At 28.2% G+C, this 25184-nt stretch overlaps 1 protein-coding gene across 9 annotated transcripts in view; it reads left to right on the top strand.

The window, feature by feature from the left end:
• Positions 1-20399, top strand: part of LOC105832979 (nuclear factor 1 X-type) — a 49444-nt gene extending 29045 nt beyond the window's left edge. For all 9 annotated transcript variants that reach the window (XM_036285115.1, XM_036285109.1, XM_012674341.3 and 6 more), the window contains 4 exons: positions 15894-16081; positions 17643-18002; positions 19562-19796; positions 19886-20399. In XM_036285115.1, the coding sequence (XP_036141008.1) occupies positions 15894-16081; positions 17643-18002; positions 19562-19796; positions 19886-20133 (1031 nt within the window). In that variant the 3' untranslated portion in view covers positions 20134-20399. The remainder of the gene's footprint in view (positions 1-15893; positions 16082-17642; positions 18003-19561; positions 19797-19885) is intronic.
• Positions 20400-25184: the final 4785 nt, after the last annotated feature.

The raw sequence follows: 25184 nt of genomic DNA, 5'->3' as shown, positions 1-25184 counted from the left end.
AAAAAAACTATTTTCATAAATGAACCTTTCAAAAAAGATATTTATCTCATTCTGACTTATTCATTCTGATCAGGATAGCTGTTTTATACATCAGTTTAAAACATTATAATGTTTTATTATAAAAGGTTTAATAAATAATACGTTTATTTATGTTTCCAGCATTGTACACAAAACAAATATACTAAAACCGTGTTAAAGTAAAACATTTATAGATAGAAATATTCATCGCTTTGTGATGTGTTTTCTTGTGAACAAAATGTACTTTCTGTATGAATAAAGGGGCTCGCCAAAAGCGCGGAAAGAAATAAGATTTCGCCATTGATATACAATATTAGACTGAAATATATCAGTCTATAAAAAGGATCGAGAAAAATGAAATGGACAGACTTGGAAAAATTTTTATTTAAGAAAAATGTTTAAATTAAATTAAATTTATTATAGATAAAATTAACAAAGACTTATTGAGAGAAAAATTAGAATCAACACGAGCACAAATTTTGTTTTTAATTAATAAATTTTTAATTTTGCCTTAAAAATAATTTATTTTGAATAAAAAAATATTAATTGTTGGTGCTGTTTTAAGTATAAAATATTCTTAGATCAAAACATTTTTGCATTTTTTCAAGAATATATTTGTGTGTGTTTAAAATATTTTAATGCATTATTTATATTATATTATATTATATATTTAAATCCACGTCAAAGTAAAACACGTAAGTATTTTGCAAAAAAGCAACTTATATGTTGTTATATTTAATATCTTTCTAAACGCTTAAAAAAGCGACTACAAGAATTTAAACATTTTAAGCGTTTTAAAATAAAACACTTAGATTTGCAATGTTATTTCTGATATTAAATGGATTTTTAAATTGTTTTTAATTGTTTTGTTTTTTAAGTTAATCTTTTGGCGGCCAATGAGACATATATGTCTTATTAAAAAAAAAAACAAAAAAAAAAACAGTAAATTGACAAGGACTTCAATAATTCTAATAATAAGAAAGAAGAAAAAACGGACTGTAAGGAATCAGCGTTATTATTTGTGTGCAAGATAAAACTCAAAATAAATACTTTCTAGTATATTTAATGACAGAAAGAATTAATAATGAAAAAAAGAAATGTAATATCAAAAAGAATTAATCAATAAAATATGACGAAGAATTAGTAATCATTGTTAAATCGTCACACTGAAGATGGCTCAAAATGTAATCGAAACATTTACTTAACATGGTTTTTTGATATTAAATATATTAGAAGATATTTGTCTTGAGTTTTATCTTGCGTATAAATAACAGCGCTGACTCCTTATAACCCGATTTTCTTTTTTATAAAAAAAATGTTGAAAATAATAATTCTATTAATTTTTAAATTTAAGTACAGATAGGCGACTAGACGGTCAAAAAAATGTTAATGCTTATTTTTGTGTCTACCAACGTTTTGTTTCTATCAATGTAGATTAACATTAATCTCGGTTTAATTTACTTGTTATCTCATTCTAGTTCCAAAAATTAGAAAGAGATAAAGAATAAGTTAATCCGAGATTAAAGTTAATCTACACGTTGGTAGAAATGGGCTTAAGACGTCCACACAGAACTAGGTTCTATCCTGGCTGAGGTAATATTTTTCGCAATAAATTTCTTTAATATTTCGTGATGGATGGATTTTTTAGTTAATTTAGTTAATTTAATAATGTATTTAGTATTGTGATATCACTAATCTAATTTCGTTAAATATAGCTACGTTGAAAGTCTGAAAGTAACAACGTCCAGTTCGAGTAAACTGAAACTGAAAATATTTAGTCACATAATAAGCATTAAGATCCGTTTTGACCGTTTATTCGCCTACCTCTATTTAAATTGTTATTTACATATACGGTCTCATATTATGTATATTATTCTTATCGATTTTTACTTTAGCTCCTTTCAAAGAGACAGAGTCAGTCTGCATGTAAAAAATTAGTGTATTTTTAAATTTAATATTTTCAATAAAATTTAGTTATTTAAAATTGATAAAAAATCCAACTTTAGGATGTAATAAACAATAACCTCATAATTTGTCAAAAAATCACTGAATTATTGTAAATTATATACTTAAATTTTTATTTTATTGTTAAAAAATATAAAGAGATAAAGATTTTATTATATAGTAAATACATATAAAAGTTTATATGTATAACCAAAGTGTACACAATTATTTTGACGGGTTTGGTTGTACTAGAACTTTGAATTTATTTAATTTATTGAAAAATCTAATTTAAGTTTAGGGAACTTCTTAAAGTATTGGATAAATTTTTCAGTTACGTTAGAGATGTAAGAAATTGTGAAATAATGTTTTTTAGGTTTTGTGGACGAGTTAGAAAAAAATGATTCCCATTTTTTATGATATGCAATAATATAAGAAAAATTCAAGATTAAGGAAAGCAAAATTCTATAAATGTCTAATTGTGTCTTTCGTATGCACGGTAGAATGTTCTGAACGAAAATTTAGTACATGCGACAGAATAGTACATTGAAAAAGTGACACGAAAGGAATCACTTTAAGACGCACTAATAAAAAGTTTTTTTTGCCAGTTGAAAACTAAATAGTTCTTTCTTTTTACAAGAAATATATTTAAAAATTCAATTTTTCTCCACTAATCTCCATCGTAAATTTGAGTCTGGGGCGAAAAAACTAAGTTGTTCAACAAGTTCTTTGAAATAGATAATATTAGATGCCACTAAACTTATCAACGTATTCAATATAGAAAGAAGAAATAAAAGGAAAATCATTCAGTATGTGTAATTCTAATTTTTGTAATATCCAAGTTAGCGATAATTGCTAATGAAAAATCTGTAAGTACACCGAATATATATAAACTTTCTTATTAAAAGTGAAGTAAATGCACCGAAAGAAAAATCCGTTTAAAATTGATTAGAAAATTTGTTTAAAAAATAGCAAACGGATATTACCGATCTCTTTAATAAAAAAAAAACCAATCAAAGGCCACGATGATCGATTAAAAATGTCTGATTAGAAGTTTCGATTAAAAAATATCCGTTTGTTACTTTTTGAATGGATAGTCTGATTATGTCATATCAAACATAACTCCTGATCGGAATTTTTAAATTAAATATTGATAAATATCACAACACAAAACACACAAAATTATATTTATAATACACAATACATAATATTAATTCACACTGCTAAATAGAGACAGATTTGTACACGCCTGATCGGTATGACTGTTAGCATGACTAATCGCAATTGTTTACTGGTGCGCACACATATATTTCATCGAACTTCTGAACGGATAATATGTATTTTATCAGATATAACATTTCATCGGATATATTTTAATCAGATATAGTACATTAAATCTGACATTCAGTTTGATTAGATAAAATACCCTGTTTTTATCCGATCAAGTGCAATGTCCAATCATATTGTACTTATATAAATTTAAACGGATAAATAAATTGCGGCTTATTATCCATTTATATTACATTAGAAAGTACTTTTTATTGAATAAAAATATTAATTATTTTATCGGATAGCCCCAGATCCATGCAAAATAAATCGGATAAAATGTTTGAGTGATTTTTTTTCAATTAAAATTGCTAAATATTTTTTTGTGTGTGGGACACCAACAGCGTGTATTATGAGCTATTGAACCCGACTCTAATAGTCACTGCGTTATCAACAGCAATCGATTTGAATCGTACTTTGAACCAGGAACGTTCAATAGCGTAAAAAAATGCAAAGAAATTTTGTTGCGCAACAATACATTGCAAAAACAGTTAAACATAAGTTATCGGCACTTTAATGCACAGTCTTACCATATTTCGCGTATTCACCAGATTGTGCTGCGGATTGCCACTTGTTCTGATCGATGTAACATGACCTTACTGACCAGCATGTTAAAACCAGTACGAAAAAAAAAAAAAAAAAATGGCTTAACAAATGGATTTTTTCGAGAGACGAACATCTTTTTATTGACTGTTTTTCTTTTAGGAAACTCAAATTAACACAAGTTATCATACTTGAGCAATTTCTACAGTTAAATAAAATATGATACACAATATGTGTACGATACTTGACAATAACAGCCATGACCTGAACGCGTCATACAATCATCAAGCAGTGTTACGTTCTTCCCATTCTACTCTATTTAGGCCGAAGGCAGAGTACGAGACGTAGGTGTCGTAGTCGTAGTCGTAAGGTAAGGCAGAGAAAAACGTAAGTCGTAATATACTATTATTCTAGAGTCTAGAATAATATAATACATGTACGACTTACGTTTTTCTCTGCCTTACCCTACGACTACGACTGCAACACCTACGTCTCGTTCTCTGCCTTCGGCCTTATACGTGCTCCGTTTATATTCTCTTATCAGACGAAGTATATATCGCATTGACAAAGTTTTCGAAATTTTTGTTCGGCTAATTTTTGTTCATTTAAAGTCAATAATGAATAAATTTGTTATTTATTAAACATTAAATAAATATATTTTTTCATCAATTTTTTATGCTTTTATCAATTTTTCTTGTTAATAACTGTTTAATAAATCACAAGCACCAACTAAAATATTTTGAAGATAAGGCAGATAACTTTGACAATATACTTCAAGATTAGGATCAGTTCGAAGCTGCTTCCCCTAAGGTTAATAATTATAAAAAATCTTCTGTATATTTTATTATATATAAAAAATTAGAGAGTTACAGATGTGTGAATAAATAATATTATCTTTGTAGTAAAATACTTTATAGTATGTTTGGAATCAAATCGAACCGAATTTGAAATTTTCGAATTGAACCAATTGTGATTTGATCTGATTTGAATTCAAACATATAATTATTAGACTATATTAGATGAGTAATTTTCGCACATTTTTTCACACAATTCACTAATGTTTTGATATTACACATTATATTATAATATATATCTCACATATCATATTATAATATATATTTTACATAATTATATTTTATATAAATATATAAATTATAATTATTATAATTATATATAATTATATTGCGATATAGTTAATATTAACATGGTTAATCGCTACATGGTTAAATGCAATACGTAATTAATCGGAACATGACAATTGCAATGTATCTAATCGAGTCCGTAATTAAAAGTAAACGACAAGTTTACTTCGAAACAACAAGTTATATATAACAAACGCAAAGAAATATTATATATATTGATTATAAATAATTTTTATATTCTCCGTTACATTGATAACATAATTTTAAAGAGTTGCCAATTTTGGTGTCTTATTATGAAAAACGTTTCTATCTCTTAGCGTATATCAAGTTGTTACCTATCAATCAACAACTGTCTTAATGAATCGCGTTAAAAATGACGCGTCATGATGTCTGTTTCAGTCTGACCCTGAGTGTAGAGAGAAGCTCGCTAACTCGACTAAAAGGTACTTTGTGACTGGTTATTGACTGTTGTCTTTTCCTCTCTCTATTTCTCTCTCTCTCTTTCTCTCTCTCTCTCTCTTTCTACATGTATATGTATGTATACACACACATACATCCAACACTTTTACGCACGTGACTGTTTCATATGTTTTATGTACGCGTATATACATGCGGGATAAATATACATTAATTTGCAAGAAAATGGGAGATTTGTAAGCCGCATATAGTCTCAGATTCTATGCTTGCGTATTAACTAGCACTACACGTTTACATTGCAATAGATATAAAACTGACATATGTGAAAATATCTTTCCTACGTCAAATTTATATTAATTGTTTTTAATTTTCAAATTTATTTCTTTGATAATAAATACTATGCTTTCAACTACGCGAATGTACATGTATATAGAATCGTGTTATTGAAATACTTGTGTATATGTATGAAAGCTATCGAATTCGTTCATGTGGAACATATAAAAAAGATCTCGATAAAAAATAAATATTGTAAAATTAGTATTTATAATGAAATTGTAATTAAGTCGATTTGTAACCAAATTGAAAATTTGTTGTGGATTCGTAGGTGTCTGTTTTGTACATAATCGTAAATATTGCTTTGTGCGTCCAAATAGTCCGTTATGTGAAGAGTTTGTTTACATTATAAATTATAACCCTTCTCTCTATTATATTCTCCAATATCCTCATGGAAGGACAGTTCTATACAATTTTGCTATATGTATAATTTAGTTAATTTTTGGCGAGTATTTCCTGAATATCCTGAATTCAATGAAAACTCATGACTATGTATGAGCATGGGTTCGTGCTTATGATGGTACACTCACGAGAGTCATATGCTCTATGATACTATTTTATAGTTGTTACTATTTTGTAATTAAGGTTTCGGAAGTTGACGATGATATATCATGGTGAGTTTTTTCTGAAAAGCGAAACCAAAATCTTTTGAGGCATTCTTTCTCGTGAATAGTGTCCTACATATGTTTATTTTGTTGATATTGATTATGTCTCAATTGACCACGCGTTGCGATTAACCACGTTACGATTGATAATATCTCAATTGATTACACTGATATTGATCAGATCTCGATTTTCTGATTTGAAAGTAAACTTGGATTTGGGTTAGATTATGTTTTTAAGGGTAAACCTCCACTGTAAAAAAGCAGGCGGACTTCTTTCATCTGGATTCCAATCTCGAAAGATATAACTTAATTCAAACTAAATTTGAGTTTCAAATAAATAATTGTGATATAGTTAATCGCAACATGGTTAAATGCAATACGTAATACGTGATCAATCGGAACATGATAATTACAATATATCTAATCGAGTCCGTGGTTAATACTTTCATTTACCACATGTATTTTTACTTCCGCGTGCCATGTTATCATTTAATATGACTGGCATTCTTTTTCTCGTTCTGCACTATCGATGTCGTCAGGATAGCGTGTTTGTCTTTATATTGTATATATCTCAGATATTGTTAATAGGAACGCTTAGCATATCTAGAGTATCCCAGATAATCAGAGAAGCGCAACTGTTATAAACTCTAATTAGTCATTGCAAGTCAAGATGAAGTTCGAGATATTAGCATGAATTATGAAGCTAAATGTGAAACTCGTAATTGACTGTAATCAGCAGTTATTTATAATTCATATGATGGTTTACCAAGCCATTGAGCAAGATGTCACACATCTGGAATTGCACTAACATTTAAAAATTTAGTTTATTTAATCAACTAAAAAGTATCCTTTATTCCGCAAAATAAAAGTAAGCGAGAGAGAGAAGTATATAGAGTGTAGGCCTGGACAGCTCAATTGAAAGAATAGTCGCCTGACAAGCGTTAAGTCCCAGTGAGCATTAATGAGAGGTAGAGGTCTTTAAGATGGTATTTTGAAGACATCATCAATATTTCTTAAAAATGATATTGTAAGTTATCTCGTATAAGATATCTTTCAAAACATTCCTTTATGACATCTCTAGACTGACTAGATTGACGGCACCGCTATATATCATAAACCACAATTATCGTGATGTCAATTAAATTATCCGACGGTACAATAAGTTTAAAGAAACATTGAATTTTATTGTAATTTAGTTAAGAATTACATTGTAAAATATATATTAAAGATTGTGTACATAGAAACAGGTAACTTATATAATCTATATAACGTAAATAATTTAACTTATATATCATGCTATGTTTAGCTATATTAAGCCTGTGTTTAAGTTTCTAGCAAAGTAAATTTGTTATAAATTTAGTATTTTCCACAGAAAAATTCAGGCTATGTTCTGATACTTGCTGCCAATATTAAAATTTGTAAGTGATGAAAAAAGCGTTTTGTGAAGCGTTAGATAGATTTGAATTCGGGATCCTTGGTTTCACAGGCTAGTTCTTTCACCACTACACCGCACTGCTCCAATTGTTCTTATTTTTATTCCAATTGTTTTAAGAGGATGCTGGAGTCGTCTGTTTTACCGATTGAACGTTATTATTTTTAATAAAAATATTATTTTAAGCCTATTTTTTTACTGATTTCATAGAATTAAAAATCCTTCTCCAGAATTAAAGTATAGACAATAACAAATAGTGCCTACCTATAATATTATGTAAAAAACAAAAAAAGTTAGAAAATTATATTTTTGTGCAGTCGCCTCGTATCTTTCATCTGTAACACATAAGTTTTAAAGACTCTGTACGTACAAATAACTAGTACGCACTAATCTTATTACATAAAAGAATAATAAAATGCTTGCAGAAATGAGCTAGAAGCTTTGGTGTAAGAAAAAAGCCTCAGAGAAAATTTCGTATATATGTGTGAGTGAGAAATCGGTCCGAGGCGGTTCGAGGATAGAAACAGAGCACTAGTTTAATTCACAGATTAATATTAATATATGTATTTTAATTCTGGAAAAGAATTTCTAAATCTATAAAAGAAATATATATGAAATTTCATTAATGATGTACACGAATGACTCTACATTATCGACCTCGATCAAGTTTGAGAGACAGTCCAGCATCCCCTTAAGTTCCTAACTGATTAGAACCTTATTTTGTTTTACCCGTCTCCCGACTCCAAATATCTTAGAAATTCTATACATTGGGCGCGTCCAGTAGATAGAACAGATCTGTGGGCACTCAATAATTTTTTATTATGAATAATTCTTATTTCTAGACCCAGCGAAGAATTAAAGGCAAGAACCAATCTTGTTAAAGAATTATTGAGCACTCACTGATCTGCTTTGTCTGCTGAAAATGTACCCATTTTCTGAACGTTTAAGAAGTCAAATTATAGTATTCTTTTAGATGTTATTTATGTGACGTCTTTTTTTCCTCTAAAATCGACGCGTTATAGGACTTATTGTCATCATTATGTCTTCAAGACGACATTATTGGATGTTTAATCCTCAAACCTGAGTACTTAAAAAATTCTTTTTGATAACATTTTGCTCACTGGGATTCAATTCCTAGTCTAATCTTCATGTTTTGATATTTTTTTTTCGTCAAGAACACTGTATAGAACGTTTTAGTGGCAATCTCCCCGAAGATACACTACTATACAGTATTTGGATGTCCCAAACATTATTGTTTATATTCTACTGATAGCTATGTTAAATGTTATGTGTCATGTATTCTTTATCTCTCATATATTTTCAGTGTAATGTATTTTTATTTTTCATTTAAATTATTTTATTTTTTATTATCTCGTATATCTGTTTAAAGAAGGTTTCTATAATTCTACGCCATTTTTAATATTTTCTAGAATTTTTTGCGATACTATATAAGCCGCGGTTGTGTTTTTCTATATCTAGGACTCTAATGATTCCTGTACACTGGATGCGATAACGTTTGCCGTGGCAGAAGTTGACGTGACAATCAACCCAATCTTTCACCGCGCGGAAAAGTTTAAACTCGATACAACTTTAATTGGCTGTGCGGTAAGCGTTTCCACATCCAGTGCAGGAGCCATAACTGTATCTTACGATTTACATATCTTTGTTATAAAATTTAACAATTTCCGTATTTCTCTATTTTATTTCTATGATTATTCGTCTTTTTTATTCTTCTTTTCTCCCTTTATCTTTCTCTCTCTCTCTCTCTCTCTGTCTTTCTCTCTTATTTTCTTTCTAGAATTAAGTAATTATTTGATATTATTATTATTTATAATTATATATTTTTAATTGTTTAGGAAAGAGATATTAAAGAAGAAAAAAGAATATTGTCACACAAAATCATATTTCCTTTCTTTTTATATTGATATATTCAAATTTGTGTTCTATTTTAGATTTGCGTTTTGTATTTAATTTTTATTTGCTATTTGAACATATCATGTATGTAATTAAATTTTATACCCTTAAGTAACCCTTTTTGAATTAGATGTTTACTTATTGCATTCGGTTAAGTTACATAGATGGAATTCAAATGATACGTTTGTGAAATCATTTTACGTTTATATTTGATAGAAAATAGTAATGTTTATATTGAAGATTTCTCTTATTAATTTGAAATATTTTTCTATGGAACTTGATTCTATTTGATATTATCAAATTTAAGTATTCAAGTCAATATTTTTTATTTTTTAATAAGCACTAATAAATTATTTTTTAAACGAGCTATATAATTATCTCATATAAATGTTGGTAAATCTATTACACGACAGGAATTAAAACAACGATCTCAAAAAGAACGTGACAATTAATTTAGTTGAAAACTAATATATATCATAAAGTTTCGAAACATTTTGAAATAATAACTTATACTAACGTTTCGAAATTTTATAATATGTATCAGTTTTCAATTGAATTTATTATCACGCTTTTTTTTGAGATCGTTGTTTTAATTCCTGTCATGTAACAAATTTACCAACATTTATATAAGATAATTATATAACTCGTTTATTGACTCGTTTTGATTTATTTATTGCTTTGCAAAAAACCGAATCTTATATATTGATTTGGTTATCTTTTATAAATGACTTTTTGTTGATTTTTGTTGTTTTACCTTTAATTTTTTTCACCTCACACAATTAAGTAATTAAAATTTTGATAAAATAATTAAATTAACTTATAGATGAGACGAATCCAGATTATATTTTTAGTCTAATTTAAAATATAAGACAAAGAATTTCTTTGAAAATAAATTGCAAGATGTAATGATATACAACTAATTAATTAATTAATTAATTAATTAAATGAAGATATTACATGATACTTGATATTATAAAACGTATGATTGTTGTTATAGAATTAACCTTGTAAATTTTTGGTGAGCGTATTATATTTTTTAAATATAGATATATACATCATTAACGTATTTTCATTTTGTTGTATCGTGTGTCACAAACGGCTGCCAGAATATTACGTAATAATCGGAAATATTCAAAATAGAATAATGAAAGAAATATAATCTTGATTATTCTTTATTTATAATAACACTAGTCTAATCTTGTTGTGACAGCGTAACATGTACAGATTGAAATCTGAGACGTACTGTATTATAGGAATCTAATAATGAAAAAATATACTTCTGATATATTGATATAATAGCAACAATAAAATAATGTAAGAGCACAAAAAACTATCATAAAAGTAAAAGTAAATGTATATATAAACAAAGTCAAAGTATATGTTTATATATTTTTGTTCATGAGTTCCATCAACATTTTCCATAAATATTTTTATTTAAAAGCAGCACTGAAAATAAACAATGTTATTAAACAAGAATCAAATAATTTTAACTGATAAAAATTACGTGGATTAATTCAAGATCCTTTGTTTATCAGGCAAATCTTCCTTAGAGCGAGAAATCCGCCTGACGTCTGATTGCGACATGGTAAAACGCTTGCGCTCATGGTCGCAAAAATGTTATGTTTTAGCACTAACGATAATATATATGTGTTAGATCGATGTTGCATCATATTGTGTTTTTTATCTATACACATACATATATATCCGCCTGCAGCTATGTGCACGAATATCAGTGGTGCGATACTATTATTGACTGCCGAGCAGAAAACTGATCGTTCTATCATTCTATTTACTTTCTTTTAATACTGTCGCCGATAAAAAAGAGGCGATATTTTGTATCCTATAGCACATTAGTGTCATAAGTTGAGTAATAAAATTCATTTATTGGTGAGTGTTTTTTTATTCAGCTTATTTCATTGCATATTTCAAATGTACATGTACATAAACATAAATATGTTAAAGAGAAAAGCAATTTATCAGTATTAAAATCATGAAAATTAGAAATTGAAAAGACCCAATTTGTGGAGGGTCTAAAATGTTGTCGCTCGGTTACCTTGAAAGAATCCCAAGAATATTATATACCGTCAATTAATGAATAAAATGATAGAAAAAAGTAGGTATATATTTCTTTTTCTTGTGAATTATACCGATAGACCTTTAAATTTTTTGTTTTATAACATGTTGATTATATATCTTGTCACATACATTTACGAAGTTGCATAGTATGATACGGCATTTCTATATTTGTGAATAGTTATGTTAACTAGAGGCAACGTTTTTTGGTCCACGTCCGTTTTTTGGTCCATGCCAGTTGGATCTCCTTCTTTCTAGTCTTCATGATTAAAATACTAGAATATATGTGTACTTTACACACATACACACATACATATAAACTTTATTGAATATTTAAACTAATGATAAGTTCTGAATTTATGATACATTACATTTTTTTGGATATTATTATCGGATTATAAACTTGCGATTACCGAATTAGTGTTGCTTGCAAGTCGTCATCACGCACAGCACGATTCGTGCGGCGAATGTTTCACTTGCTGGGACTATGAACGATTCAGTAGTATAATCGAGACTAGCCCGACTAGTCGGACAAACGCTTGCATTAAGTCTCTTAACATCGTGCCATTTTTTCTTTACTTTATTTCTTATTTAGATTTAATTTATTTTTTTATCCAATTAATTTAATTGCAATTAAATAATAACATTTATATGAAGGCTGAATAAATAAATTATAGAATAAAATAAATATATTATAAAATATTAGTTATTTAATCTTTTATTAAAAAATCAATATAATATTTAAAAATCATATTTTAAAAATAATAATTGAGAAAGTTTTTTGTTCTTTCTACAATACATTTTTATCTCTGTACATATGTGCATATATATATTTATATATAAATACATGCACGCGTGCACACACGCGCGCACGCACACACACACACACACACACACACACACACACACACACACACACACACACACACACACACACACACACACACATATATATATATATGCATAATAGTTCTCTTTATAAAATTCTCTTTTTTAGTCTGTCCGTCTGATCCATCTGCCTGTTAACATCTTGTTCGAGTTAATAAATATATTATTTCTTAAAATTAAAAGTAATTATTTCGTTTTTTATGTCTATTAGCTAAAACTTTTTTCCAACACATTTGGAAGCATCATCTTTATTATGTAGTAAAGTCAGAGATAGTGATTGGAAACGGGTGGATAAACAGACGGGCGGCCTTTCTTGCTAAATGCGTAGTACGGTCTACCTAGCAAGCTAGTTGTTGCTGTCTGTCTGTCTGTCTGTCTGTCTGGCGATCTGTTTTGTTTGTTAATCTGTTTTTTTATTTTGGTTAACAATTCCTATTATATTTACTCATTCACATAATAAATTTGACGATACAGTCTCGACGCAGCTCGGCGATAAAAAAAAATCTTTATAATTGTTTGAGAATTAATATTATATAATATTGGAATAATTGGAATTAATTATTTAAAATTAATCAGAAGATTTAATTGCTAAGTGATTAAAATAATACTGTCTATGTGATTCTTATAATTGATAACATAAAAGCAAATGACATGATTAGTGATAAAAAATTTTGGATGATCTTAAAAATTTTTTTAATATACACATTAAAAAAAAATAATTTTTTACATTAATTGTGTATTTGAGGAATAAAAGGGTAAACAAATAATGTTGCATTGAAATTAGTATCTTTAATTTATTTATTTCTACACAAAACATACTAATAAATTATAAAAAGCAAAGTTCGAGAGATCTCTGAGAGAGGCATGATTTTGCGTTTAACACTTAGTAATGTGACTGTCATTTGGATAAAAAATTTTATTCAATCTACTTTATAAACATTTACGAGTGACTGTTTTTATAATTATTAATTATATTTCTGAATGTGTAAAATAGGTATAACGATTGATTAGTCGAGCTACGATCAAGGCTATCGTCTAAGCGTGCACTATATAATTTAGTCCATCTCACACACTCGATATTGTTTCCATATTACTCACAAGGTCAATGCCCTGGATATGTTGTATGCTGGATGGATTAATTGACTTATTTGATTGATTAATATTCGATTCGCGTGGAATATATTGATTAAACGCGCGCGTTTATGCCCTTTCCGTATGATACTATCTACACTATTATCGTTGCAATGTTGGTGTTGTTATTTAATATATCTATATATACTCTAATCATTGTATTGATGTTGATGTTGTTAATTTGATGTTTTCGATGTGTTGTTTAGTCGTTGTTATCTTGCTGTTTGTTTGATGTTTGCACTATATTGTTGCACTTGGTGTGTCCGTGTACACACACATTTATATATGTATATATCTCTTATCACGTATTATGCGTACACGTATTATCTATGCTATGCACAAAATAAATTACTTGCGCCATCAAAAAATTTATATTATTAACACAATATCTGTGTATATATGTATGTATATGTATGTATATATATATATATGTGTGTGTGTGTGTGTATATATATATATGTATATGTATATGTATGTATATGTATATATAGATAGACCATATATATATGTATATGAGTTATATTTAACTATTGCATTACAAATTTTTTATCTCTTATTATATAATATATTAAATTAATAATATTAAAATTAATAATACATGATTGTTGTAACGCCATTAAAAGATCTAGTTGATTTAATGGTGTGTATTGAATTTTTTCTCTAAGATTTATTTTTATATATGTTATTTTGTTTAGATTTTATACAAAAAATATGTAGTACCGATTTGAAGTATCGCGATGGCTGTACAAAGCCGTAACTAATTAACTATAACCATACGTAATACATTTTGACTCACTTTGTATTAAAAATAATATATTATGTAAACGTGCATTTCATTCATTTGGTCTCACGCTTGGAATGCATCATTTAATGCATATGTATATGTGTATGTATGTACGTCATATATATATATATAAATATATATATATATATATACAATATATATATTTATGTACAATATTCTAGAATTATCGTACTTTTTTTAATCTATAAATTCTTCGACTGAATCTCTGAGGTCGATATTTCTGAGCTCTAGTGACAATTTAACGGTATGTTCGATTATATTAAATTGATCGATGTGAAAATTATAGGAATTTTACTTCTTTTAATTTAATGGTCAAAATATTTAAAGTATTTAGAGTTAAAAGTAATATTAATGACAACTCTTCGTAACATTTTTTCCAGAGAAACGATCCAAAATTCATCGAAGAATCAGTGATAGAAAGAAGCTGCGACAGTTTCGGAATATAATCTGTATTGATGATATAAGCATCAGAATTCAATCGATTCTGTGTACGTCACTAAAACCACCCCCTAACAAGCTCATGGTAACAACGACTTTTATCCTTATCTAACTATCCATCTATCTATTTGCATATTTATGCGCATATTTTGCATATTACTTGCGAAACTGAACTAAACTACAATACCGTCGAAAAAAGAAATGATACAAGAAGAGATTTAATCTAGCATTTTACTCTTATTAGTTTAATGTTATCTCTATGATTTTCAATACTTCTATGTATGTAACTTATATACGATTAAAAATCTCACTTTCGTGATTTCATATAAACCCATGTACGTACATGTAAGAGCAATTAAATGCGTTTTATTATTACAATATAAACCTGAATGATTATATTAAGTATACAGCTTGGTTAAACATAAATAATTTTTACAATAAACACTATTACCAATTTATTACATGTCACTATCAATATGACAATCAAAATAATATTTAAAGAAAACAGTATTTAAAAAATGCGAAAAAATAAAATTAATAAATTTGCATGGAAGTATCAAACAAATTGGACAAAATTTTTATTTCGGCGAGTTTCTTTACCGATTTATAATTCGGAAAAAATGTTTCGCATATCGCGGAAAAGAGATAAAATGTTTTATATGTGGTTTTAAGAGATTTTAAGGATATAATAGATTACGACATTGTAAATCTTTTATTAAATTTCGATCAAAAAGAGAAAGGAAAAACCAAAAGAAAGACAAACGTTAAGTAAAATAATTCTTGCTTCGTAAAGGTAAGGACAGAACAAGCGTTAAGTTAAGGGGGTGGTTTATCGTGACATTGATATTATTAATCAGACCAAATGATCACTGGAAAATATGTTTCAGGATTACATTCGCCTCACGAAGGACTAACTGGTGGCTCCAGTCAAAGTATGCCTGGACTCGCTTACTATCAGCCGGAACATCCTGGATCTACAGGTGTAGTAAAATATCCCGAGAACGGACATGATACTCTTTCGGATTTTGTGACGTTTGTTTGCCAAGAAGCCGAGAACACCCAGCAACTGTCTCAGGTGATATAACGGATATGTTACAAATTTTCATCAACAAAAATATTTAGGATTCATGCCTGATTAATTAGGATTGTTAGGATGTTTCACGAATATTTAGGGTTTACATGAATTTTTTATTATTTCTATGATGATAAAAATTGTACAATGTTTTTAATATACTTTTTGTGCATTATTTTTAACAACAAGTGCGATTAACGAAAAGATTCAATTACAAAATTCCGGAAACAACAGTAAATTCATGAGTTTGTCACTACAAAGTCATTCTTTTTATTGGATTTCTATCATTATGAACATTTATTATAGGAATAAGAAAGTTTTTGAAGTCATAAATTTTGTCAGACACATACAAATGAAAACAAAGATGTTATAACGCATCTGTACATAGCGATGTCAAAGTTATACTTGATCATTTTAAATTTGATATTGTTGTTATAATTAGCGAAATTATTGAAAAAAAGATTATTATATTTATTACAATTTTTTAATCTTTAATATTATATGTTCTTATAATTAATTTTCAAATTCAAATTTTATTAAATTCTGTCTAAAGCAAATTGAAAAGTGTAGATTTATAATACATTTGATTTCTTGAAGTTTTAAGTTCCTTTATTGTTTTCAAACATGCATGTACACATGCAAATCCTTTCTTGTTATTTAAAAAGTCTCTTCAAGATTTAATCTTCATCAATCCTTTGTGTCACAAATTTTTGTATTAAACCGATTTTTTTTAAATTTTGTAACCAGAGGTCGGTGATTACAAATTAGAAGTCAGAATTTTAAAATTAAAAATAAGAAATTCAATATAACAGTCCAATAATTTAAAAAATTAAATTTTAAATTTTTATTAGTACACAAAGTTTTTTTTATTGCTGAATCTGAATTTAAGACCAAAGTTTTGAATTTTGAAAATGTGAAACCAATATGACGGACTAAAAAAAATTTATTAATTTAAAACTTATTTTTTTCTAGGTTTATTTTTGATTTTTGAATAATTCAACCAATGTTTTTTATTTTTTATCTGTCATTTTGGTTCTGTCATTTCTTGCATTTTTTGAAAATAATTTCAGATTCGAATACAACAATCCGAAGAATTAAGAAAACAAGTGTTAAAATAATTAAAGTTTTTTTGCTTTTAATTGTTATTATATTAATTCTGTTAGTTTGATTTAAAAAAATTAAAAAAAATTAATTTTAGATTAGGATCTAATGATCCAAAAAAACTCCTAAAACAATATAATTATAAGAGATATTTGTTTGAATTTGCAGATAGGTAATAACTTTTTCAAACATTAATTTATAGTGAGAAACAGCATAATGAAAAAATCTGAAAAAATTCTGAATAATATTTTAGAGTACCTTAAAATAAGGTACATATAAACGTATATAGACATATTTTATATGTATATATTTTATATTTTTATATAAAAAACTTTTTTCCGTGTAATTATTTCGATGCAATTATTAAACAAAAACTTTTTTAATTTAAGGAATTGATATTTTATTGGTAATTTATTGGTAAAAATAAGAGATTGGGATGCTATATGTAATCGATTATTTTCAGACGCAGTTAACCGGATCACGCACCGGTATACAAAAGTTTCCTCAGTATTATCCGAGTTCAATGTTACCACCGCCACCACCTGCTCCTATGGCTAGACCAGTGGCAATAATAAGGTCGACGGGTGAGTTAGCATCAACAACCGCTAGCTCGCCCCCAACATCGTCCACGTCACCCACGGATCCAGCAGAGCTAGGGCCTAACCAGGAACAGATGACCGCCGCAACAGTCGGTCTCGTCAGTTCTGCTTGCCAGAATTCTGTCGAATCGGCCGGACGAAAGAGCCCTGCCAGAATTCTCGTTACTCCGCACACTACCAGCAGGGAATATACATTTGCTCATTTTCATTCGCAACCCGGACAGGTTGGTTTCTTGTATAACTGCCTTTTCTTTAAATCAAAGATCTTGATTTGTGTGTGTGTGTGTGTGTGTGTGTGTGTGTGTGTGTGTGTGTAAAATAAAGTTTTGTAAGTTTTTCAAATTTTGACACTGAGTTTCATTGTCATAGAGCTCCCTGATTTCGAGTATTTAAAAATTCTTGGCTCATAAAAATACCTACTTTTGTTTTCTGTAATCTTTGATCATCTCTCAGGCAATATGTGGATTTCTCGACAAAAGAAAATCATCTTTAGAAACAATAAAATTGACTCTTTTTTGTACTTTGCCTTCATTATTGAATCATATTCTGGACAAGTTTTGCATCAATCAGAACAAGTTGTAATTCGAATGAGCAAAGATGTTTAGGCTACGCCGGGTGCAAATTTCCTATTCGAGCTTTATTAAGGTTTTTCGAATCGATAAAGCAACATGCATGCAATATTGTGCAGCACTATATCATTTTGCGTCTTTTTTAAATCAATTTAAGATATTTTTGTCCATTTTGTTGCTCAAACAGTTTAATTACATAAATAGCGTTCCATTGTAATATGCAAATTTCGATGTTGGATTTGATGGTTTTCGAGTCCAACCACTCGAGTTTATGCATAGGATTGTCGTAATAGATCCACTTCTCGTCAGTCACTATTTTATACAAAAAAGATTTCTTTTTTTCCGTGCAAGCAATGAGATGTACGTGTTCAAGCAACTGACAATCGCGTTTTTAAAGATGTTAAATCGATTTTCTTTCCTTTTGGATCTTTTTTAAAATATACAAGCGATTCTAAATTGTTGTATAATTTATTCTAAGCTGTTGTGATAGTTTTACATTTGATTGAGCAGAATTTTCTTTGAGTAATGTTTCCAATTCGTTATCATTTGGTTATTGTGGCTGTCCAAAACATGGTTTCCACTTTTAAAGCGATCAAATTAGTATTGACAAATTTTATCAGTCGCAGCATCTATTGCTCAATTGCGGAAAACTGAATTGTTGCTTTTCGACATAATCCCCCTGGTTTACAATATACTTGTATCAGCGTTCTGAAAGCTTATGGATACCCCTCAGAAAGAAATCTTATGATTATAAGAAAAAATCTTTTGCACTTATGAGGTTTATTTTCAACGGTATTCCTTTAATTTTTAAACACGCTGTTCTACTTATAGATACTAACATTTGACAGTGTATTCTCATCATCTCTTTAATCTTAAACAAATTTCTGACGGTTTACAACCTCTTTTTGTCAGGAATTTGATTACAATATGCTGTTCCACACTAACGTGCATCTTCGTTTATCTTTTTTACAACTGACAAACTGCGTAATGATAAATAGATGGCTGACTGACCTGAAGTGCTGCCACTTTCCACATATCATTACTTTTAACGCATCGCGTTGCATTGTTGAACTATGAACAAATTATAATTCATGTTTGCCCGCCTTTTGCGCCCCCCCCCCACCCCCCACCCCACACACACACATGCGCGCGCGCGCATATGTGTATAGATTCGGTCGCATTTATACATATAAATATTATTTTCGCTCTTGTAGCAAATCTTCACGTATCCAACCATCAGCTCGATGTCTGGAGTAATTTCACCGACTAACTTATCTCTGTTCTCATCTCCTGTCTCGGTAACGAGACCGGTAGCTACTCAAAGGTCGATCTCTAATGTTCCATCACGTTGGAATACCGCGCCATTCATCAATTTGGAAGACGATTATAATATGATTGCACCGATTATCGCCGGGACAAATAGTGAACCACCAACTGCCATGGAGGAAGGTGAAGCTAAATTCTCAATTTCTGTTAGCATTGAATAGCGATATATATAATTTTTTCTTTTTTTTTTAAATAAAAATATATTGTTTCAGAACGGTATTTTCATCCTGTGCATACAAGTGGCGTAGTGGATAAAAATAGCAGTAGTAATTTAATAGGTAACGAACTTGGAGTAAACACAGATCCTGCATCGCATCATCATCAACAACAGCTTCCGCAGCAGCAACAGCAGCAGCAGCAGCAGCAAACTCAGCAACAGCAACCGTCTTCACAACAGCAGCAGCAGCAGCAACAGCAAGTAATGGCAGATAAATCCAGCGGGCCTAAATCTCCTCCGTGACAGTGGAGTCTGAGAACGGAAAGTTTTGAAAGACTCACGAATTCATCGTGTTTATCAGAATCGATACTTAGTATTGAGAATAACAATTATGTCGAAATGACGGTTGAAGCCGAGTTCGAGAATAATTATCAGGAAGCTACGCCTCGTAATCAATTACGTAATTTAAATTTGCGGAGAATAGAATGCTTAAGAGTTCGATCTTAATCTACAAATTACAAAGTGAGAGAATAAGAATGCTTTTGAAAAAAATGCAGTTTAGAGGAAAAGAGATCCGTTAATCCATATTTATTAAAATCGATTAGTACTATACAAAGTTTCATATTGTGACAAGCTAACCGAGTATTCAATAGCATATTTTATCTTGCGGTAGAATTCGCGACGCTTAGAATAGGCATAAGTTAACGTCGCCGTGCATGCCTTATCCTGCTCGAGAACAAAAACTTGTACAGTGTCGTACAACAAAATTGTTCAAGCTATATATAATGTAACATGTTTAGATAAAATAACAAATTTCAAAGTTTCAAAAATTAGTAAACAATTGGACGCGATGTTACGATTATAGAGTATTATTTGATTAGTTATATAATTTGCACTTGTATTTTTTAGTTGATACATGAGTTAAATCTTTTTTTAAATTCTTTATTTTTTTCACCTCCCGCTCTTTTTTTCTCTTTTTCTTTTTCATAGTTTCTTTCTTCATAGTTTCGAGATGTATGTACAAAGGACAGTAGACTTATTTGCATTATTAATAATTTTTTTTAAGTTAACAATGGCAATAATTATAATTAAAAAATTGTATAGTACAATTATCGTGATACATTAAAAAATGTTTCTAATATTAAGTAAATATATTTTAGTATCATTATATATGTATATTGAATAAATATTAGTAAGTATAAAATAATTTCTTTACAAATTTATGAGATGATTCTTAAAATGAAGAAAATGGTACTAAAAAATATATTTTCTTAATATTAGCACAAAACATTTGATTTTATTGTACACAAACATGTATCACATTTTTCTAAAATAATAGTATGAAGTTATATATTATTTTATATTTGCCGGCAGTCATGAAGGAGGTGTGTAAGTCAGGAGATTCTTTATCGTATAAAATCGGAATAATACAATACCGATTCTTGCGAGCGCAGAATACTCTCCTCTTTTAACACCATCCAACTTTTTAAAAGATACGACCCGTATTTTAATAATTATTTAAAATCGGAATAAAGCAATATGTTTATTGACAACTCTTTGTATGTCTGTGCCGATGTTTTACCTTTTTTTTGAAAAGATATTCTTTTATATTTATTTCAGACATTGCATTATATTTTTAAAATGTATATATATATAATATGTATATATATATATATATATATATATATATATATATATATACATACAAGTTTCTATGTACTTCTTTAGAGTTTCTTGTGTATTAATCGGAGTAAACACAGATGTAGCTTGAACAAATAAAGTTTGTTATATTGCAAAGATATGTATGAATAATTCACGAGAAGCGAATTGACGACACATATGATTCATCCGTCGAATAATCGAGCCATGTATAAAGTTTTCCGTGCCAACGAAGCAGCACAAGTGCGCGCTTTTCTTCTTAGATTCTTTTTAAGCGATATTATTAAATTACGAACTTTGAATTAACGCGAGAAAACCGATCAAAGAGTGGACATAATTATTTCGTAATAAAAATCCGTCGAATCTATGCGGATTTGCTGAATACGAAATATTCGATAGTAAACGTAGCATATAATCGCGTAATGTTCAGGTTAGTATTACTAAATAGTAATACTAATATTAAGGAAGAAGAGAGCTAATGATAACTAGTCATCAGAGGCTGCTAACTAGAGACAAGGTGGATATATGTCATTTATATTACAGATATTAAGCTCTTAATTAATTCAATAAGTTATTGGCGATATGGATAGTTATTAAAGATAAGAATGTAACAGTTATTGCATCGATTATTGCCAACAAAATTCGAACTTTGTATAAATGTTTTCTGCAATAATGAATTCCGACAATGAAATACATCAAGAAAATATGTATAAAGTATGAAATTATTGCTTTTACAAGTTTACTTTTATTTAAAAAATACTTGAGTAATTAAATTAAGATTAAAAAGTTTTTAGGTATCTATTTTATAAATATGACGAACATTTCTAATGTACTCATAAATTGATCAGATATTTTGAGAAACTATTCTTGATTTAAAATTAGTTTCTTTTTGCTTTTTATATACGAAAGACGTGCAGAACAGTTATTAACATATTTTTGTTATTATACGTAACTGATAAAATATAAATAATAAAAGCATTTGAGCGATATCCAGCCTTATATACATTATATCCATATGAAAGAGATTTATTAAAAGGTTCATTAATACTACATAATACTACATTATAAATATTACCTATTGAAACAAACACTTGCACTTTAGCATTTTCTTCTTTAATGTATGTGTGTTTTTAGTTTTCTTAACATTTTAAAACTCAATAAAGTTTTATCGAGGAGAAGCATGCAAAAAAGCCGTTTAAAAATTATTTTGAAAATTTTATTTTTAATCGAGTGAATATTTAATCCAACAATAGAAACATATTGCATTTTGTAAAGATTAACGACGTGTAAATCGTATTAAATTTCAATAAAATTATAATAATTCTGAAAACTTATTTTAATATATTTTACATTTACAGTACAGTTTCTTTTTAGAAAAAAAAAAAACAAATTTGGTAAAAAGATCATAAAGCAAAGTTATAGATATAAATGTTTGTGAATGTAGCTGAATAAATAATTTGTCACGTTCTTGTCGGCTAGCAGCACTTATATTTATTTTTTATTATTTATTTATTTGTAATTAGAAAATATAAATTATTTGATTAAATATTTAATGTTGCCTCCTAAAAATAATGATAATTCTAATTGTTTATTTAAAATATGTTTAAAATAAGTTTCTGGGAGAGTTGAGATATCTGTTTTAATTTACAGATAGATAAATGTTATATATTACTTTCCGTTTAAATTTGTTTTCTTAAGAAAAGATGCATGAATAAAGTGCAAGTGTGTGCGGTTACATATGTAAAATAAAAAAATCGAAACAGATATAGACTCAGCGATAGAAGACGACATGATTTGAAAAAGAGGAGGAGGGGAGCACTCTGTACCAAAAGTAAAATATTTTGTTATTTGAATTATGAAAAATATGATCAGATCAGCCAAATATTTTATTTTCTTAATTTTTCCCCCTTTTATTAATTTAGCTGATCCTTAAGTTTTAAAATAGCTATTGATCCTTAAGTTTTAAAATATGTCGTTACAATTTTTAAGTTAAACTGTCAAAACAATTGTTGATGAGAAATTTGTTAATATGCCTTAAATTTTTATTTTACATTTTTCTAAATGATTTTTTAATGTTAGGTAATTTAATATACATTACAGGGAGTTATGTTCATTGAAATAAATAATGTAATTATTCATTCGTGATACAAACAAGAACAAAATTGTAAAGCAAAATTTAAGAAAGAATGTTCTGTACAAAAATTCAAAGAGATCTCATTTACCGTATATTAAGAGTTAACTTATTTTGCCAATTTCATAAGGATAGAATTACATATATGATTTTTTTGGGAGCGTCTAAGATGCGCACAGTGTAAAACGGACACCAATCAGATTACTGCTTTAGTTAAAGTTAGGATGAATTATAGAATTTGATTGATGGTATCCGTTTTACACTGTACGCATTTGGGACTCACTCAATTTTTTCATATAATCTGATCAATGAAGCCGATATAACTTTTTTATGATACTTTTATGTAAAATTTGAAAATTGTCATTAATTTGATCATGTAATCATTGAAGATTTAATTATTATAAATGATTGAATTGAGTCATTTATCATAATTAATCATTTATCATAATTAATTTGTTTCTCATAAAAACTCTGTTTAATTTAAATCAATATTTTTTTATAAATAATTTTTGTTACACAAACACTTTTCAATACGTTATATTGTTCAAGTTGTTTATATTTTTTACATAATAAATATTTTAGATTTGTGTATCGTAGGGTTGGGAAAATTATTTTAAAAACGCATTACCATTATCATTACTTTTGTTAAAAATAGTTCACTACTCCTTACAAATTTTCAACGAATCGTAATACGTTACGATTCGTTACTTTTTTATAATAAGCTAAAATAACATATTAGATATTAAAATTATATTATTTAAAAATTGGTATATAAAAAGATAATGTTAAAAGCTTCATTCTTCCGTCTCTCGAAATGGGCAAAACCGATTGGAAACATTGTAAACAAATGTCTATCTATTTGAAGAAAATGAACCTTGAAATGTCTAGAATTGTAAGGAAAATTTTAGGCGGTGAAACAAAGATGCAGTTTATAAAAAATAACAATAAGTTTACGGAAAAGTTTCTATGTCCTAAGCATATTTTCATTGTTGTTTAAAAAAATAAAAAATATTTCTGATAGTTTTGGGTATCCTAATACTCAATGACGCTAGATACTAGACGTCTTGATTGTGGGCACAATGGCCCTTTTATCTTTCCTCGCGTGTCGCCACACTGATATACAGAAGAACGCAACAGTAACAATATTTTGAAATCTTCTTATTTTAATTTTCAGATTAATGAAAAATATTTAAAATGTTATATAAAATATATTTTTTTCAATGTATTCTGGAATTCCTGTTCTTATAGGATACATGATATTACAAATTGCATCCTTTTGTTGAGTATTAAGATATTTAAAACTAAGATTTATTTTCGTTAAACATTCATTCACAATGTTTCCATAGGCTTTGTCTGTCCGGTGAGGGACGAAAAAACGAAGTTTAACAGTGTTCTTTAAAACTCCAAACTTTTTATAGCAAGCTTTTCTTTTATATTAAAATATAATAATTTTTCTAATTTTTTAATATTAATATCTTTCTTTATAATAATATCTTAATTTTTTCGTATACATATTTTTGTAGACATTTATATTGCAGTTTACAAGCATGCAAATTTTGTTAAC

Source organism: Monomorium pharaonis, chromosome 3 (genome assembly GCF_013373865.1).
Source record: "Monomorium pharaonis isolate MP-MQ-018 chromosome 3, ASM1337386v2, whole genome shotgun sequence".
NCBI classification, from domain to species: domain Eukaryota; kingdom Metazoa; phylum Arthropoda; class Insecta; order Hymenoptera; family Formicidae; genus Monomorium; species Monomorium pharaonis.
Note: the sequence above shows the minus strand (reverse complement) of the source record. Positions and strands in the feature narration are given on the sequence as shown.